Source organism: Mustela nivalis (assembly GCF_964662115.1).
Source record: "Mustela nivalis genome assembly, chromosome: 5".
Lineage (NCBI taxonomy): Eukaryota > Metazoa > Chordata > Mammalia > Carnivora > Mustelidae > Mustela > Mustela nivalis.
In genome coordinates, this window is record NC_139024.1 from 110460049 (window position 1) to 110481530 (window position 21482).

Here is a 21482-nt window from a genome sequence, read left to right on the forward strand (position 1 = left end):
ATATGAATTATTTGGCAAGTAAGGATCAAAAATATTTTTCTTAATGGGAATATTGCTGAATAAGCAATGGATAGAATTTCTCATAGGAAATTACACTCCATTCAAAAAATATTCAAGCATGGGTATCTTACACATAACAAGCTGTCATTATATCTCTCCGGTATCAGACCAGTAATCCAATATGGCATCTTTTATAATAGAAACTTTGGCAAGACCCAGAGAAATTATTCTGTGTCACATTAAGTGTGCTTGCATGGTATAAAAAAGAATAGTCTACAAGAGCTGATCTATTTTGTAATGTATTGTTTTTAAAATAGAGGAATTTTTCTTCAAAATTATAATTCAGCAAGTAAAATCATTTTTGGGTTTGAAAGTAGAGCAAGAATTACTGAAAGGAAAAGATAGTAATTATAAGGATTTGTATCCATTATAAACTTAGACTAAGAAAAAAATCAGTTTTTCAGTAAACATAACTAAATTTATTTCAGTGTATTATTTTAAGACTGTATTTATTATATATTAACAATATTAATAATGGTTAAGTTTATTTTTGTCACAGAAAGAACCTTTCATGAGATATATTTTCAATTTTGAATTTGATTATTAATTATTAAAAATAATTATATTTAGTTTTATGAAATATTAAAGAATTCTATCAAAATTAAGTGTGTCTTTATCTGTTTCATTTGCTAGGTCAGTCATTCATTTTACAAACAGTTGTAGAGTGCCCTAGTGGCAATAAACTTGAAAGAAACCTGTGACCTCTACATGAGGATGGGTGTTGGTTGCTGTTATTAATTAACTTCCTCTGGTGTTTTTTGCTTTGTTTTGTTTGTTTTTTGTGAGTGTGTGTGTGTGTGTGTTTTAAAATTTTATTTATTTATTTGACAGAGTGAGCATAAGCAGGGGTTAGTGGCAGAGGGAGAGAGAAGCTCCTTCTGAGCAGGGAGCCTCATGCAGGGCTCAAACCTAGGACCCCAGGATTATAACCTGAGCAGAAGACAAACACCTAACCTACTGAGCTATCCAGTCACCCTTGTTTTTTTGTGGTTGTTGTTTTGTTTTTTGTTTTTTTCATTTTCGTTTTTGTTTGTTTTCAATAAAAGTCTTAGGAGGAAAGTGAAATTTCCTTAGATGCATATTTCTATCCAAGATGGAAAAATCAAAGCTAGACTGAGAGGGTCATGTGTTTTTTGTTTTGTATATATTTTTTAGGTAATATATATCTGAATTCAGTCCACTAATTGATTCATTTAATAATATTTATTGAGCACGTGCCTTGTGCAGGCACTGTTCTAGATGCTGGGAACAAGAAGGTGAGTAGGTTAGACAAAGAACCTCAGGAAGTTTACATTCCAATTCCCTGGGTGGGCCCCGTAGGCCTGTGGTTGTGACCTTTGGTTTATATCAATGAGTATCTTCAGTGTTAAAGACTTAAGAAGGATTGGGGTGGGGGGGATGCCTGGGTGGCTCAGTTGGTTGGACGACTGCCTTCGGCTCAGGTCATGATCCCGGAGTCCCGGGATCGAGTCCCACATCAGGCTCCCAGCTCCATGGGGAGTCTGCTTCGCTCTCTGACCTTCTCCTGGCTCATGCTCTCTCCCACTGTCTCTCTCTCAAATAAATAAATAAATAGAATCTTAAAAAAAAAAAAAAAAAAAAAAGAAGGATTGAGGGGAATGGGGATTGAGAAGAGGCCAGTGGATTAACTGAATGGAAATGCTTTTAGAATGCAAGACAGTTAAGGACTAAGTGGGTAGTAACAATGAGGACATTAAGATATTTATGTAAGAAGGTTGGTGGATAGATGAGAGGGCAATATAGTGATAAAGCAAGGTTAGAGGAAGTTTTATCTACTTTGTAGCAGGGGGAAGATATGCATATGTTTGTAAACCAAGATTAAAGGGGCATTGGAGAGGGAGAGGTTGAAGATTTGAAAGGACTTTTAACCTTCTAAAATGCAAAATTGACTGTAGAAAGGGAGTTGGAACAAGAGAAAGAGAGATTACAATAGATTCTTTGAAGACAAAAAGCAGTTGGAAGATGTTAGAACCTGTGTACTGCTGGGCTGGGGTTTCTAGTGAGAGGTGGGTCGGTTGACTTCAGTGGACACCTGAGAGACTTATCACTAGGGGGAACCAGCCTCTGCAGAAGCTGGTGAGGGATGTGTGTGTGTGTGTGTGTGTGTGTGTGTGTGTGTAGTGTACCTAGTATACCTCCTTTTTCCTCATAAAACCAGACAGAAGGTGAGAGGTTTATTAGACTTATTATTGAGAGAAATTTAGCCAGAGAGCCTTCAGGTGGAAGGTAAGCAGGATAGCCAAGGCAGAAAAGAGGCACGGCGCCAAAAACAGAGGGATGAAGCAAAATTTTGTATCGAACTATGACCTGCATCCAGATGAATACTCTTCCAAGTGGGACGTAGAAAGATTCTTCTTTGGAGAAACTGAGTGTCCCTAGAGAACTAATCTTTCTACATTCACATGTGGAGGACTTTCAGTGAAATCTGCCAGCTGATCATGCTATGCAGCAAAGTTGTTCATCAACACTGTGCGGACATACATGAAGCTTGCAATCAAAGTTCAGTGCTTTGTCCTTAATGACATATGGATTATTAAAAACATCAGAAAGTGGAGTGTAGCTCCCAGCATGGAAGAAAGAGGCTAAACTGTCAAACAGGGAAAACGAACCTGGATGAAATGATGATGTTCAAGGATGCAGGAAAAACATTTAAAAACCCATCCAATTGATTATTTCGGGGATTTAAAATACTGTGTTCAGGATATTTTTAAAAAGAGAACAAAAGAGGATCCTGGTAATAAGAAAAAAACACAAAAATTGGTGTTGAATAGATGGATTGGAAAATAAATGAGGGAAATATCCCAGAAAGTAGAATAGTAGAATAGATCATTAGGATAAGGTGTTAAGTGGTTGTCTAAGAAACAAGTTCCTAAAAGAGATAAGAGAAGATTGTGTAGAAAAAAAATAATAAAAACTTGCAAAAAAATTTTTTTTCAGTAATGTGCAGCTCCTATTTGAAGATGTGTTCAATTCAATGAATGGAAGGAGAATTCCAGGAAATAGTTCTGTCAAATTCCTAAACACGTGAAACAAAGATATGATCTTAAGAGCGTGAAGGTGGGAGAGTGAGGTAGAGGAGGCAGGAAGTTAGAAGAAAGATGGAGACACAAGTTACTGCATGTGGGGGTAGAGTGGGGTCTGCTGTGTGGGTTGAGGTTTCCTTTTTAAAAAGAGTTTGGATGCAACTAGCTAGTTCCAAAATGTCATTTGGAAGTTTATGTTTTGGCATCACCTCTCAACTATACCTATGCTCACCTTCAGGTTTATAGGTGGTTCCAAAAAGAAATGGCAGACATCAAAGCCACATTATTTGTTACCTATCTGTCTATTTATTTGGATACACAGGAGGGCTTTTGTTTGTTTGTTTATTTTTTAAAGTAAGCTCTATACCCAGCATGTGACTCAAAACCCCAAGACTGAGACTCCCATGCTTCCCCAACTGAGCCAGCCAGGTGCCCCCACAGGAGTTTCTATTATACTATTTTTATGTGGTTCAAAAATTACATAATAATTTTTTTTGAAATTGTATAGATAATAAAGGGGAACATAAGATACATTTTAGCACATATAGGGGCTTGAGGCTGTTCTATTTAGTCATTCACTCTGTCATCTGGTATGAAGAATATGGTTAATTTAATAAAACAAAATGGAAAAAACCATCATTCTTACTGATCAAGGTAAAACTTCCACCCTGGTTTCTTGATTGCCCATCCAGCTGTTTTATACATACATAGTCTTATACTTTTCCAATGAGGATTTATTATTAGTTCATTATTAGTTCACCCATGATTCAGGATCCCAGGGTGGGGATCACAATGTATCCAGTTTGTCCTTCACCACTCTGGGAGAAGGATGGAAGACAAAGAAGAGGTAGGTGGGGCCAGTTCTGATCTTCCCAGGAGATGAGCCTTCTGCCCTGTGGTCATCCCAGGCTGACATTTAGGCTGTGGGGCAGAAGGACCTGTAAACACACCAGGACCATTCACACATGGAGATATCACCTCCTTCAGCGGTAGAAGTTCAGGTAGTTCTACTAACAGTTCCTGGTCTGGTTCTGATTGGGGAAGCAGTTGTCCAAAGGACAGTCTGGTAGTTCTTGATTTTGGACTTGATGTCTTCTGCCATGGTGCTGACTCCTAGAGACATCCCCGAGGCACCTCGCAGCTCAGTGTGACTCTCAGCAAAGATGCCAGATCAGATTGGACGAGGAATTAACATTTCGTTTGCTTTTTAATGAACAACATTACTTAAGACAGTACAGTTATGGTCATTGTGAAATTTAGTTTAATAATGGTGACTTTGTAGAGAAAATTCCATTTTAGAGATTTTGTTTTATTGTGATGGGAAAAAAATACTGTGTTAAAAAGAACTTTATACCTAGATTTTTTTTCGTCACCATCTTCAGTGTTCTCACAATAATTCTTTGTCTTCCTTCCCCAGTAAGATATTTCCCAAAGGCCTTCCTGATGAGTACGCCATAGCAGCTATGTTTCGAGTACGAAGAAGTACCAAAAAGGAACGATGGTTTCTGTGGCAGGTTTTAAACCAGCAGAATATACCACAGGTAAGGAAACAAAGAGTTGTGCTGATTAGTTTTCTCTTACGTGGTTACGCCAACTGAATCTTGGCATGGTGTGCACAAATCTGGAAGCAGATCTAGTATTTGAATAGTCTTCCTTTTAGAGGAATCATCGACAGGGGAATGCAAGTGTTCTCATCATTAGGATGATCTTGCTGAGATCTGTAATATGATTCATATCTTGTCTAAAGACACTCAAATGACCCCTTTCATAACTGCTTCATTGACACTAATAACTTCTCTATCTCCTATCATTTCTGATATGTATCACTTTTAAATAACTCACACATGGTTTCATTTGAAAGTCTGGAGTAGGTGAAGAGGTGGGATAAAATATTGATTCCATCGATTAAAAGCTATTAAACACATGCTATATTCTAGTTAGTGACGAAGAGATTTTTGAAAGAGTAATTCGTTTCTCAGGGAGAAAGACCTTTCTCAGGTCTTAAAAGGATGGCATCTAGGAGAACAATATACTATAGCTTAGCCATTGTGTGACAGGTGCAGGGGTAGAGGTAGGCTCAGAGCTAAGTGGGGACTATGGGAGCATAGAAAGGACAGCTTCCTAAAATGGGGCACAGGGAGAAGGAACCTAGGAATACTTGTGCAAGTGATGACACTTGGGCAGAAAGATGAGTTTGCAAAGACTCCAGTTTGGTGGTGGGTAGGGGGGGAGATGAACCTCAGTATTACTTATTGGCATCTTACATTTGTGTTTATTTCTATACCTATCCATTGAGATGTTTTTTGTTCCACTGGTCTTTTAACCTATTAATATAGTCACAATTTTATGATGGAAAGATGAACTGAACTAAAAGTATATCCTTTATGAAAAGGCATTTTTCTCTACACCATGCAAATCATCAAAGTTTCAAGAAGTCAATCTCAGTTTCCATGCTAAGAGAAATGATCCTATTCTTATTCTTTTTAAATTAAGTAACATTTAATTCTTGAATTACTCATACAAAATTTTATATATATACTTAGATATACATATATATATATATATCTCCTCAGATGTTCTCTCAAGAAAGGAACATATTACATTCACCAGAATGCCCCATATTTAAAACATTTTCATACCTAGATATTTGTTCTTCTTTTGTATTAACAAATCTGGTGTCATCTAAAACATTTTACTAAGTGCCTCAATTACACCAACATGCATCTCTAACTTTTAATTTGTGTGCTTTAATAATTTTGAACCCTGGTTTTGAAACATTTAATGCTAATTTGCATTTTTTCAGGTTTCTATGGTAGTTGATGGTGGAAAGAAGGTGGTGGAATTTATGTTCCGAGCTCCTGAGGGAGATGTGTTGAATTACATTTTTAAAAATCGAGAACTCCGTCCTTTGTTTGATCGTCAGTGGCATAAACTTGGCATTGGTATTCAATCCCGGGACATTTCACTCTATATGGATTGTAATTTAATCGCAAGCCGGCATATAGATGAAAAGGACACTGTGGACCTTCGTGGAAAGACTGTAATTGCGGCACGAGCTTCCGATGGCAAGCCTGTGGACGTGAGTTGTGACATTGGTTATGAAAGAGAAATAGTAAAGTTTCTAAATTAGATACCTTATTAAAACCTTCTTTATTTAATTACTGTGTAATACATTCCCTTCTCAACACTGTTTAAATTAGCCATCAGATGTGCGAAGGCATAGCTATGTATTTCCAACTGTATTTTCACATATATTATCTTCTCTCTATTTTCACCCATTTTCTTCAGCCTGTGAATTTTAAAGAACTAGGTCATGCCTTAAAAAATAAGATTATTACAATTAAGTTCTAGTAAAAATGAACCATGTGATATAAAAAGTCAGCTTGAATAAGCTTATATGTTTTGAATAGAAAAGACTGGGAAAAGATGAACTTTAGATTAAATGGTCCCAGATTACCTGATGTTTCCACTCAAGAACAATAGGCTGTTTATTCATCCTTAGAATAGCCATAGTTTTGTATTGCAGACTATTTCTCATAAGCCTATAATGGTTTTTCAATGTTCTGCTGGACTGAAACATAACTACTAATTGTGTCCATAAGTCATTTGGATGAGAGCAAATGGCTAGCAATACCCTTTCAGATAAAAAGCTCCTTTAAAAATATATCTAATGTTCAGGTGTTAATAGATTTATTAGTTTCCCTAGAGAAGAAGGTAATCCTAAAAAAAATTCCTAAAAAAGTGAGATATCTCTGAATTTCATGACTTCTGACTTTCTTATGGGTAGAATGATGAGAAAACCCATAAAAATAACCTAAAATTACCTGAATACAGGTCACTAACATAATAGATGGATAAAGATAGTATATGTGTAAATATATATTCAATAAAATATGTTTAAACTGTTCTCTTTTAGGAACAGTGAAAAAATCAGTGAGAATGCCATAACTAGAGCTCAGTGATGATCACCAAAATAGGCTAGAGTAGGAAAAACCAATCACAGAAGTAGGACATTATGGCAAAATAGGCTAGAGTAGGAAAAACCAATCACAGAAGCAAGACATTATGGCATTGTGGAGAGTGAGCTGGTTTGGGGATCAGACAGATGTGCTGTAAACCCTAGCTCATCTACTTAACTGTAATGATCTGCTAACTTTATCTTGTTAGCTGTTAATTAATCTATGTCTCAGTATCCTCAGTTGAAAAATTGTGTTGTTAGAGTTACTTAGTTACAATTATATAGAGTATGTGCAGTAGTATCTAGTATGTAGTTAGTTCCCGGTATATTCATTTGTTTATTCTAGACACTCCACTGAACCCGGTCCTAAGAGAATGGAAAAAAAAAAAAAAAATCCTGCTTCTCTTTCTCTCAGACATCTTGAAGACTAATGAAAGAATCAAAGTCTATATTAGTAAATGGTGACTTCCAATGATAATAGCAGTATTAATTGTAACACAGTAATACTAGACAGACCTTTCAGAAAATTCTCTCTAAATGTGGGGTGGGAAGTGGAGACCAGCAGTTAGAACATCAGAGATGTATTTTCAGCAGCAGGTGGAGTATAGAAAAATAAGGAGTAAATTCAGGGAATTCCAGCAACAGTACAAGAGAGTGGCACCTGCTGTAATACTAAAGTTAGGGACTGGAGTTTGGGATTGGACCCTCCTATAAAACTAGTGAGAGCAAAATGGGCTCTGTTTCTAAGACTTAAAGAACTAAGCACATATGGAAATAAATTCAGAACATTTGTGGGGAGATAGCAATGAGAGAGAAGTAAGTTATTGCAAGTGCAGGGTCCAGGCTCAGAGCTTGCCCTCTGAACATTGAGTACTGTGTTCTGTGTCTCATTAACTTCTCACCCAAGAAAAGAATTGAGCCCAGAACAGCGGGCTGAAAAATACCAGGTGTGTCCTCTAAAAAGGCACAATGTAAAAATTATAATATTACAGTGGTTTCATAGTTTAGTGTGGCATCTTACTTCATGAGGATAAAATTAAAGCCATACCCAAAGTGAGGATGCAGAGGAATATGTTCGAAATGAAGAAAAAAAAAAAAGGCTCAAAATGTCAGTAAGAGATCTAAATGAAATGGAGATAAGTAATATGCCTGATAAAGAATTTGAAGTAATGGTGATAAAGATCCTCACTGGACTTGAGAAAGGAGTGGAAACCCTCAGTTAGACTCTTTAGAAAGAGATGGAAAACATAAAAAAGAACCAATGAGAGATGAAGAACTCCATAACTTAAATTAAAAATACACTAGATGGAATAAATTGTAGACAAGAGGAAGCACAATAAAGGATCAGTGACCTAGAGGAAAGAGTAATGGAAAGCAACCAAACTGAACAGGAGAGAGAAAAAATAATAATAACAAATTAAAACAGGCTTAGGAAACTCAGTATCATCAAGCATGATGGTATTCACAGAAAGGGAGCAAGAGAAAAGAGGACAGGAAATTTATTTGAATAAATAACAGCAGAAAATTTCCTGAATCTGGGGACGGAAACACAAATCCAGATCAAGGAGACACAGAGAGCCCCATGCAAAATTAACCCAAAGAGGTCAACCCCAAGGCACATTGTAATTAAAATGGCAAAAAGTAGTAATAAGGATTCCTATAACTTGGGGTTATGATCGGTGTTCAGGGTTCCTGGATCAAGATTGACAATAAAGAAGTTTGCCACTCAAAAAAAAAAAAAAAAAAAGTAGTAATAAGGAGAAAATTTCGAAAAGGAGCAAGAAAAACCAGTTGAATACAAGGGAAACCCTATACGGTTGTCAGCTGATTTTTCAGCAGAAACTTTGCAGGCTAGAAGAGAGTAGCATGACATATATATTCAAAGTGTGGAAAGAAAAAAAACCTGCACCCAAGAATACACTATCCAGCCAGGCTACCCTTCAGAATAGAAGGAGAGATAGAATTTCCTAAACAAACAAAAGTTAAAGGGATTCATGACTATAAAACCAGACCTATGAGAGTAGAGGAGAAAAGAGTTGAGTAGAAAGGAAAGACCATAAGTAAGAGTAGGGAAAGGGGAAAATGCAAGAGCAATAAAATCAATTATATATATGAAAATCAGTCAAGGAATTCAAAAAATAAAAAGATGTAAAGTATAACACCATATACCTAAAACGTGAGGGGGAAAGAGTGAAGAATGGGTTCAAAAATAAATGATCATCAACTGAATATAAACTGCTATATGCATAATATGTTATATACAAACCTAATAGTAACCAAAAATCAAAAACCACTAATAGATATGCAAAAAATAAAAAGAAAGGAATCCATGTATATCACTAATGAAAGCCAGCAAATTGAGAGAGAAGAAAGTGAGATAAGAAAGGAACAGAGAAGAGGTACAAAAACAACCATAAAACAAGTAACAAAATGGCAATAAGTACATACCTATTAATAATTATTTTGAATGTAGGTGGACTAAATGCTCCAGTTGAAAGACATAGGATGATGGAATGGATTAAAAAATAAATAAATAAAAACCAATCTGTAGTCTCCTTATAAGAAACTCATTTCAAATCTAAACCATGTGCAGATTGAAAGTGGGAAAAACATTTATCATGCAAACAGAACTGAAAAGAAAGATAGCAATATTTATATCAGACAAATTAGACTTTTAAAACAAAGATAATGAGACAAAGAAGGATACTATATAATCATAATAAGAACAATCAAATGAGATACAACAATTGTAAATATTTATGCAACGAATATGGGAGATCCCAATTACATAAAGCAGCTTATCACAAACATAAATAAAGTAATTGGTAATAATACAATAATAATAAGGAACATGAACACCCCACTTATATCAATGAATAGATCATCCAAACAGAAAATTAACAAGGAAATGGACTTTGAATAACACATTGGACCTCATAAATCTAACAGATATATTCAAAACATTCCTTCCTAAAACAGAACAATGCATTCTTTTCAAGTGCACATGAAACATTCTCCAAAATAGATCACATATTAGGCCACAAAACAAGTCTCAACAAATTAAAAAAGATCAAAGTCATACCGTGTATCTTTTGATCACAATTCTATAAAACTAGAAATGAACCACAAGAAAAAATGTGGAAAAACACAAATACATGAAAGTTAAATAACATGCTTCTGAAAAATGAAGGGGTCAATCAAGAAATCAAAAAGGAAATTTAAAAAATACATGGAGATAAATGAAAATGAAAACACAACAGTCCAGAATCTTTGCAATGCAGCAAAATGCAAAGAGGGAAGTTTATAGCAGTACAGGCTTATCTCAAGAAGCAAAAAAGAAATTTCAAATAAACAAACTAACCTTACACCTAAAGGAGCTAGAAAAAGAACAAACAAAACCCAATAGCCACAAAAGGAAGAAAATAATAAATAAATATTAGAGCAGAAATACATGAAATAGAAACTAAAAACACAATAGAACAGATCAATGAAGCCAGGAGCTGTTTCTTGGAAAAAGATAACAGAATTGATAAACCTCTAGCCAGACTCATTAAAAGAGAGAGAGAGAGAGAGGAGAGAGAGGACTCAATTAAACAAAATCAAATGAAAGAGGAAAAATGAAAACTGATACCACAAAAAGAACAAAGGATTGTAAGAGAATATTATTAAGCCATAAATTGGACAACCTGGAAGAAATCAATAAATTCCTTGAAACCTATCACTCCCAAACTGAAATAGGAATAGAAAATTTGAATAAACCTTCTACCAGCAATGAAATTGAATCAGTAATCAGGAAACTCCCAAAAAACAAAAGTCCAGGACTACACTGCTTCACAGGTGAATTCTAATAAGCATTTAAAGAGTTATTAGTCTGTCTTCTCTAACTATAGGAAAAAAACAGAAGAGGGAAGAAATCTTCCTAATTGATTCTATGAGGCCAGCATTACCCTAAAGCCAAAATCAGATAACGACACTATAAAAAAGAGATCAAGGTAATGCTAACCTCATAGAATGAGTTTGGGAGTTTTCCTCCCATTTCTATTCTATTTCTATTTTTTTAAACAACTTCAATAGAATAGGTATTATTTCTTCTTTATATGTTTGGTAGAATTCCCCTGGAAAGCCCTCTGGCCCTGGACTCTTGTTTTGGGGGAGGTTTTTGATCACTGTTTGAATTTTTTTGCTGGTTATTGATCTGTTCAGATTTCTACCTCTTCTTGTTTCAGTCCTGGTAGTTTATAAGTTTTCAGAAATGGACCTTCAACTCTTTGGTCCACTAATCTTTGACAAAACAGGAAAGAATATTCAATGGAAAAAGGACAGTCTCTTCAATAAATGGTGCTGAGAAAATTGGACAGCCACAACCAGAAGAATAAAACTGGATTTCTCTTACACTCTACACAAAGATAAACACAAAATGAATGAAAGACCTAAATGTGAGATAGGAATCTATCAAAATCATAAAGGGGAACATGGGCAGTAACCTCTTCCACCTCAGCTGCAATTTCTGGGAAGACACATCTCTAAAGGCAAGGGAAACAAAAGCAAAAATTAACTACTGGGACCTCAAGATAAAAAGTTTCTGCATGGCAAAGGAAACAGTCAACAAAATTAAAAGGCAACCTATGGAATGGGAGAAGATATTTGCAAATGACATATCAGATAAAGGGCTAGTATCTCGAATCTATAAAGAGCTTACCAAACTCAACACCCAAAGAACAAATAATCTAATCAAGAAATGCAGAAGGCATGAACAGACATTTCTGCAAAGAAGACATCCAAATGGCCAACAGACACATGAAAAAATGCTCTACATCAATTGCCATCAGGGAATTACACATCAAAACCATAATGAAATACCACCTTATGCAGCTAGAATGGCTAAGATTAACAAGACAGGGAACAACAAATGTTGAGGATGTGAAGAAAGGGGAACCCTCTTACACTGTTGGTAGGAATGCAAGCTGGTACAGCCACTGTGGAAAACAATATGGAGGTTCCTCAAGAAGTTAAAAATAGAGCTACCCTATGACCCAGCAATTGCACTACTGGGTATATACCCAAAGATACAGATGTAGTGAAAAGAAGAGGCATGCACATCCCAATGTTAATAGCAGCAATGTCCATAATAGCCAAACTTTAGAAGGAACTGAGATGTCCTTCAGCAGGTAAATGGATAAAGAAGTTGTGGTTCATATATACAATGGAATGTTACCCAGCCATTAGAAAGGATGAATACCTACCATTTACATCAACATGGATGGAATTGTAGGGTATTTTGCTAAGTGAAATAAGTCAGTCAGAGAAAGATGATTATCATATGGTTTCACTCATATGAGGAATATAAGGCATAGTACAGAGGATCATGGGGCAAGGGAGGGAAATCTGAATGGGAAGAAATCAGAGAGGGAGCCAAACCATGAAAAACTCTTGACTCCAGGAAACAAACAAGGGTTGCAGAAAAGGAGAAGGGTTGGGGGATGAAGTAACTGAGTGACGGGCATTAAGGAGGGCAGGTGAAGTGATGAGCACTGTATGTTATATGCAATTAATGAATCATTGAACACTACCTCAAAAACTAATGATGTACTATATGTTGCCTAATTGAATTTAAATGAAATAAATTTAAAAAGAGAACTATAGACAAATATCTCTGATGAACATAGGTAGAAAAATCCTCAAAATCATTCCTACAATCCCACAATTCCCACAATCAAGTGGGATTTATTCCCAGCATGCAAAGGTGGTTCAATATTTGCAAATCAATCAATGTGATATATCACATCAACAAGAGAAAGGGTAAAAAGCATATGATCATTTAATATAAGCAGAAAAAACATTTGACAAAGTACAACATCCATTCACGATTAAAAACCCTCAACAAAGTAGGATTAGAGGGAACATACCTCAACATAATAAGGCCATGTATGAAAAACCAACCTTGTACGTGTACTTAATGGTGAAAAACAGAGCTTTTCCCTAATCTCAGAAGCAACACAAAGCTCTCACCACTCTAATCAACATAGTTCTGGAAGTCCTAGCTACAGCAATCAGACAACAAAAAAGAGTAAAAGGAATCCAAATTGGCAAGGAAGAAGTAAAACTTTCACTATTTGCAGATGACATGATACTATATATAGAAAACCCCAAAGATTCCACCAAAAACCTACTAGAATTTTAAATGAATTCAGTATGGTCATAGGATACAAAATCAACATATAGAAATCCATTGCATTTCTGTATATTAATAATGAAGTGGCCAACAGAGAAATTAAGAAAACAATCCCATTTATAATTGCATCAAAAATAATAAAATGCCTAGGAATCAACTTAACCGAGGAGCTGAAAGACCTGAACTCTGAAAACTGTAAAACACTGATGAAAGAAATTGAAGATGAGCCAAACAAATGGAAAGATATTCCATGCTCATGGATTGGGAGAACACATATTTTTTTTAAACTTCCATACTACCTAAAGCAATCTGCAGATTTAATGGAATCCCTATCAAAATACAACAGCATTCTTCACAGCACTAGAACAAATAATTCTAAAATCTGTATGGAAACACAAAAATCCCTGAATACCCAAAGCAATCTCGAAAAAGAAGAACAAAACTGTAGGTTATCACAATCCCAGATTTCAAGATACACTGAAAAGCTGTAGTTATCAGAACAGTTTGGTACTGGCAGAAAAATAGACACTTAGATAAATAGAACAGAGTAAAAAGCCCAGAAACAAACCCACAATTATATGGTCAATTAACCTTCAACAAAGGGGCAAAGATATGCAATGGGAAAAAGAATAAAAGGAATCCAAATCGTCAACAAATGGTGTTGGGAAAACTGGACAGCCACATGCAAAAGAATGAAATTGAACTTCTTTCTTAACCCATTCATAAAAATAAATTAAAAATGGATTAGATCCTAAACGTGAGACCTGAAAGAATAAAAAGAATAAAAATCCTAAAAGAGAGCACAGGCGGTAGTGTCTTTTTCCGTACCAAGATAGGTCTTCTGAGGCAAGTGAAACAGAAGCAAGAATAAACTATTGGGATTTTGTAAAAACAAAACAAAAAGCAAAACAAAACAAAACAAAACAACACTTCTGTACAGCAAAGGAAACCATCAACAAAACTCGAAGGCAAATACTTGAAAGTGATGTATCTGATAAAGGGTTAGTATCCAAAATATATAAAGAACTTACCAAACTCAACACCCAAAAAATAAATAATCCACAGATGGCCTACAGACACATGGAAAGAGTCTCAACATCACTCATCATCAAGGAAATGAAATCAAAACCACAATGAGATATCACTTCACAGCTGTCAGAATCAGAACACAAGAAACCACATGTGTTGGCAAGGATCCCAAGAAAAAGGAAACCTTGTACACTGTGGCGGAAGTGCAAACTCAAGCAGCCCCTGAGGAAAACAGTATGGAGTTTCCTTAAAAATTAAGAAAATTTTCTTTAAAGTATTTCCTTTAAAAAATATATATATATATCCTTATATTTTTCCTAAAAATATATATATTTATATATTTACATATTTATTACTCAGCCATTAAAAAGAATGAAATCTTGGCATTCACTACAGTATGGTTGGTTCTAGAGAGTATAACGCTAAGTGAAATAAGTCAGTCAGAGGAAGACAAATACCATACGACTTCACACATATTTAAAATTTAAGAAACAAAACAAACAAAGAAGAAAAAAGACAGACTAAGAAATGAACTCTTAACTAAAGAAAAGAAATTGAAAGTTACCAGATGGGAGGTGGGTGTAACTATACTAGATTTAAAATTTCTAAAAAATAAATAAATAAATAAATAAATAAAGACAAAAAATAAACAATTAAAGTGATATGATGCAGCTTATTTATGAGATAGTGTTTGAGTTAAGCAAATAAAATACATATTTTATTCTGTAAATATTCTTGGTCCTGCTAAAAATTTAAGTGGACTAATTTTTCATCATCTCTGTGGGAGCTCTATAATCCATAAGATCTGTTGTAGTGTGAAAATGTTTTATTTACGCTGGATGGATGTTATTGGAAAAAAAATCCCAATAATTCGGTTTTATTTTTTTATACTGCCTAGTTACTTTTGTGAAAAAGAAATAGGTGACAAAAAGATACAAAGGATTTTTTAAAACAAATTCTGTGTAACAAGGGCCAGTATAGACTTAGTCCTAAACATTGTCCTTGTAAAGCACAGTGTCAGTGAAGGATTCCAGAGTAACTAATGAATAAGAAAGCATCATTAAACTAGGTTTGTAGTTTCAATGTCATGGTACTTGATTAGTTACTAATCCATCAAAAATTGATCATCCGTCTTTAGTTAACTAAAATAACTCCCATTATCAGGACACCTGGGTGGCTCAGTGGGTTAAGCCTCTGCCTTTGGCTCAGGTCATGATCCCAGGGTCCTGGGATAAAGTCCCGCATTGGGCCTCATTGGTCAGTGGGGAACCTGCTTCTCCCTCTGTCTGCCACTCCCCCTGCTTGTGCTCTCTCCTCACTCTCTGACAAATAAATAAAATATTAAAAAAAATAATAATTCATAAAAGGGTCTAGTATAGTGAATCGTACATAATCAAATTTTAATATTTATTGGCTAAATTGATAAAAATAATGATGTTATATTAGTTTCAGTTAAGAAGAATATTAATTAATTGGAATCCCCATTCTTTGTTCCATATAATGGGTATGTTACTGCATGGTCTTTCATTTGACTATGTAAGACAGTGTATTTAAATTTTATAAACAAAAGTTAATTTCAATACCTTGCAAAAATTTATAGAAAATAAAAAAGTTTCATTTTATCTCAGAATTTTGCATTGGCTGCAAATGGTAGGCTGCTCATGAATTCAGAAGATGTACGTATTTCTTAACACTTTCTATGAGCTGAATTGATTCTGTTCATCTCAGTGCACTATAGAATAATAGTTACAGCCTTTCTCCCTTACCTTTTTTGCTTTTTTGTGTGTGTGTTGGGTAGAGTTTCAGAACTCAACAAAGATAAGTGCTTCTCATTATGGTAGGATTAATTATTGTAATATTAACCATTGGATCTTTCTATAGACCATACTTATTGACATCAAAGTAATACATAATCTAGCTCTGTAATACTGGGAAACAGAGAAAGAGGTGGAAAGGGGCAGAGAGAAATGTGTAGTCAGTGGGAGGAGAGGGTAGAGAGAAGAGGTTGCTCCTGACCTACATAATATGTGACATCCTTGTATGATTATTAAATTATTAAATTTGCAACCACAAAGTAACTTAAAATAGCTGACTTATACAGCTATCATATTGATATCTTTTTAGTAGTCTGTAGTAATTATTTCTCACATGGTTGCTTGATCTTGCATTTAAAGGCATGATTGTACTTTTTTTGAACTACTTTTTATTTCATGTCCAATGCCAAAAAATATGAATCTACTAAGCAGATAGAAGGAACTGATTATTTTTGTAAAAAGATTATGAGTATTGCTCAGGGTTATCCCAATGTAGTAGAACATCCATAGATATTGTACAGAATCCATGAAATATAGATGAAAACTAAGTACTTTTTTTTTTTCTTATTAAGCATCTGTTTCAGTGTCTCAAATAAGAGCTCTGGAACTGCTGAGAAAGCCTTTTCTATCACGTGTTCATACCTTTGACTTTACTTTTCCCCCACAATTTCTTACTTTGAAATTTTTCTCATTTTGTGGGCATACTTTCTTGTAATGCATAACAATGTCTCTCTTAAAGTAAGTACTTCTTTTGTGTATGAAATCGTAGCAAAGATTTGCAGTTGCTTTCATTACCTGATTTCCTTTATCTAGAGATCTATATTAATAATTGAATCCATGTCTCTTTCTCAAATGATCCACAAAATCATGAATCCTAAATTAAATAAATGCATTAAAAATATCTACCAATAACTTATTTGTATAGCTCCTTTTATCTTTCCTGTTAAATTACCACAATTTTTAAGTGCCTCAGTGACTTTCAAGAAAACTAATGATGTGTCTTATTACTACTTTTTTAATAGATTGAGCTTCACCAGTTTAAAATCTACTGTAACTCAAACTTCATAGCACAAGAAACATGTTGCGAAATATCAGACACCAAGGTAAGTTAGTTTTCTTGGCTTGGGAAGAATATAGAATGTCAGTTGCGTGGTCCATAGAGTGCAAATATAAGGCAGCACTGAATATCTTCTGTTGAAGCCAGGTGAGTAATTTGTTCCAAGTAAGAGACGACTTTTAGTGCTCTCACATAGTTTGGAAAATGATGATGCTACTGTCAGAACATAGTTTATGGAAAAAGTCATAAATTCTCCCTTATTTATGTTGAGTCCAAAGTGAGGACATATCATTCCCAAAGTTCAAGACAAAACACTGGGATTTAAACTGTGTAAAAAACTCACATAGTTCTGGATGTCATATATCTAGATATCATATCCATTCTGGATACCTTTCTTTTGTGATAGATTTTTTTTAAAGACTTCATTTGTTTGAGAGAGAGAGAGCATGTGAGCATATGCAGAGGGGAGGGGCAGAAGGGAGGGGCTGAGCAGGGCCCTAATGCAGGGCTTGATCCCAGGACTCTGAGAGATCATTACCCGAGCAGAAGTCAGATGTTTAACGGACAGAGCCACCCAGGCACCCTGTGATAGAGTTTTCGTCTTCATCTTCCCTGTTATTCACCTGGTCTACCTTTATCTGATGCCTGGATTGTTGCGTTATCACATCAACTGCCTTCCCTTTCTCTAGACCTTTTTCCTTCCAGTGTAACCAGAATAAGTCTCTGAATCATTGCTTTGTATATGCATTTATTTTCTCTCATTAAACATTAGTTATTCAAAAACATTGATCTTCTAGACATTGTGCTGAAGAACAAGGCATTAACAGATGTAAGACATATTTCCTGCCCTCTGTTTATCTCTTTCTCAAACCTTTGGTCATTCCCTGTTGGCAACAAAGCATAAACTCAGATATTTAGCCTCTCATTCTTAAAATTTCCAACCTAACTGTACAACGTTACTTTCTTATACCAGTCTTCCATTTAAAAACAAGAAAAAGAAAAATTCAGTGCTTTTTCTATCTTTCATTATGATGGGCACTTGTGCTATCTTACATTATTAGACCTAGTTGTATTTGTTTTTAATTTATTCAACTTCATTTTAAACTCACTGAGGGGAGTTATATTTTCTTTTTTTATTCCTAGTGCTTTATAGAAGATAGTCAAAATATTGTTTCTTGACTTGTTGACTTATCAACTATTGAAGGAGTTAGATGGGACAAAAACGTATTTAAAAGGGACTAATTCAATAAAGTCTTACGGAAAGAACATATGAAAAGTAAAAGAAAAAGGTGAAAATGTTTCTCTTTGTATCTTAGATTTCCTAGAAGTTCTATACTTATCGTTCAAAATTACATGAAAATTTTATCGATAGTTTAGTAATTCAAAGTATTTTTAACTTCTGTCACTCACTGTGAGTAGTGGAATAATAATGTGACTGATTCAAAGCACAGCTAAGTTTTTCAAAATTATTTGTTTTGCTTATGTAACTTGGTTTTATAAAGCATATCTCCAACCCAGTTTATGGCTCTCATTCCAAGTAAAATGAAAGCCAGCCAAATATCTTTCTATAAATATCTAAAAAGAAAATTTATAATGTCAATCTACAGACAAAATACCTAGACTTCCTGGAGCCACATATTTAAATTTTGAAGATGCTAATTCTCCAAAAGTTTACTTTTTAAATTAATTATTCCTTTAGGATATAAGAGCCCTTAAAATAATAATTTTTCCTGGTTGAAAAGTAACATAATGTTTTGATATATCTAAATACTGTACTTTTGACCAGTAGTTTTTACTCTGTATAATCACATAGTAGAGATTTTTCTATTCAAATTATGAGAAAATTATTTAAGGAAGTATGAATAATAGATTTGATGGAGTGATTTGACTGTTAAAAACAATTACGTGACTTCAGAAAGTATGGAAGAAAATCACATCTTAAAAATATTATTTAGGAGTTAAAGTGTAGAAAATAAGGTAGGAATTCGTCTTTGACTATAGGAAAAAAAATAATAAAAGCCTGCTTATTTTCCTGCTAATAATTATTTGAAGGGACATCACCATTTTTTAAGGAGTAGCAAAAAATAGAAACATGCTACGTTTTACAAGTGGGAGTGTATAGTTTGGAAGGTAAATAACTATATGAAAGCCATTTACGTGCATCTGCTGTAATTCTGACAACTTTTTTTTTCTGAAAAATGTGTTGAATTCAGAAAATTTTAATGTGCTTGCTTAAAATTTTAATTTTATCCTGGAATTTCAAATTAGACTTTTTTTGGTTATTGATATGTTACAGCATGGTCAAGGGTGAAATTTATTCAAGGTCATCTTTAAATATAGTTCTTTTCTTCTACTGATTAGATTTTTTGTTTCTGTAAAGTTTCATGACCACAGACATAGACAGAAGGAGAAAATCAGCAACATTTGTTGAAAATAAATGAGAAATGTGTTTTAAAATTTGTAGGGCCAATTAACTAAATATGCATCAAATCAAAACCAGAGGTTTTATGAAGAGAAGAGTCCTTACTTGTACATTTTTATGTTCCCTTCAGGCACTTTTTGGAGAGTGTAGAAAGTTTTATAGGGTATCCTGAGACATACTTTTAAAGTCATTTAAAGTCCCAATTTAATATAGTAAATTAGTTATCCAGACCAAAATTATGAACTCAAATTGGGTCTTGGTTACCTAAGTGGTAACTGGTAGAGCAGGAAGTTGCTGGAAAATCATACCAAATCATACAAGATAAATCTACTATTTTGGTGTTAATTGTGTTTCATTCTAATATGACTTTTAGACTTGTGGACTTGGAAACTTATTAAGATAACAGAATAGCTAATTATTAAATCTGGAGAGAATGACTCTGATAGACCTCGGGGTGGACACAGGAAACTAGTCCCAGTGTTTCTGAGTGTCATTTTTCTTACAGTTTTTATTGTTTTCAGAAATATTAGAGTGGTACCCATTTTTTTTCAAGAGAATTTTTTTGTTTTAAAAATTATGTATGTTGGGGCACCTGGGTGGCTCAGTCAGTTAAGTCTCTGCTTTCAGCTCAGCTCATGATCCCAGGGTCCTGGGCTCGAGCCCCACGTGGGGCTCCCTGCTCAGTGGGGAACCTACTTCTCCCTCTTCCTCTGGTGCTTCCCCTGCTTGTGCGGTCTCTCTCTCTCTCTCTGTCAAATAAATAAATAAATAAATAATATCTTTTTAAAAATTGTGTATGTTTATTATAGAAAACTTGGAACATACAGCCAAATTCAAAGAAGGAAATAATTATCAACTGTCTCACCACAATAAATAACCACTGACAATCTTTTAGTTTTTTATCCTGAAAATACTTTTCCAAGCATATATGATTTGTAGCATACAAAGTAATATGTGAATCCTTCCACCTAAACTGCAAATTCAGAGTTAGAAAATTACAAGTTTATAAAATTACAAGTTCACAGTTATAGACCATGGTGAGGAGCCTGGTAAATGATGTGGAGAGGAAGGGATGCATTTATTTATCCTCCCTGTCTGGATTTATTTTTGAGAGAAAAAAAGTTCATTGCTTTGTAACTAAGTTTCACTTCATGTTATCCCACATGTTCTGAACCCACTGCTTAAGTATAAAATTCACCACTTGTCTGTTACAATGGAGGCGTTTTTAATAACTTTAAGGGATAAGGGACTTTAAAGACCAAGACTAGTGTATACTTTAATTAAATATATACCATCCTGGAGTATAAAAAGAATTTATTTTCCACTTTTACGTGCCTTTACAATCATCTTGTTGGGAGTAAACAAGTTCTAAAAGTTCACGTTGCTTGCTTTTGTTAAAAATTTTGTTCCACGAACACGTACACAGATGTAATATGTATAACTATTTTATTTTAACTAGGCAGTTACTGTGAATGTTTGGGATTACTGTACTCATCATAAAGTCATGTACAATAGCTTCAGAATTCCTCAACACACCAACATTTTAGTGTATTTCTAGCGTGTTCTCAGTGTGATAAAACACAAAGGAGACCTAGTAAAAGAGCAAAGGCATTCTAAACGTTCATATACCAGTGTCGAGTCATCCCTAGTTTGGTGGGAGCCTGTATTTGGGAAGTTAGAATGTTTGGAATTGACTCTACTCATTTTTCTGGATTGTAGTGTCCAGAGCAGGATGGCTATGGAAGTGCTGCATCATCATTGTTACCCGCTCATGCTGGTAGAATGTCTGCCTATCTGCCAGCAACGCAGGAACTTCAAGACCGGTGCCAGTGCATTCCAAACAAGGTTTGCTAGTTTCAATCTATGCCCATGGAAAAGCCACTACACAGAGTGAGCCAAGCCCCTTGGATGTGGCCCCGGTGCACA

At 34.7% G+C, this 21482-nt stretch overlaps 1 protein-coding gene across 4 annotated transcripts in view; it reads left to right on the top strand.

Annotated features, from left to right (window-relative positions):
• COL19A1 (collagen type XIX alpha 1 chain) overlaps positions 1-21482 on the top strand; it is a 332336-nt gene that overhangs the window by 41360 nt on the left and 269494 nt on the right. For all 4 annotated transcript variants that reach the window (XM_082731306.1, XM_082731307.1, XM_082731309.1 and 1 more), the window contains exons 5-8: positions 4522-4645; positions 5908-6183; positions 17100-17180; positions 21276-21401. In XM_082731306.1, coding sequence (XP_082587432.1) covers positions 4522-4645; positions 5908-6183; positions 17100-17180; positions 21276-21401 — 607 coding nt within the window. The remainder of the gene's footprint in view (positions 1-4521; positions 4646-5907; positions 6184-17099; positions 17181-21275; positions 21402-21482) is intronic.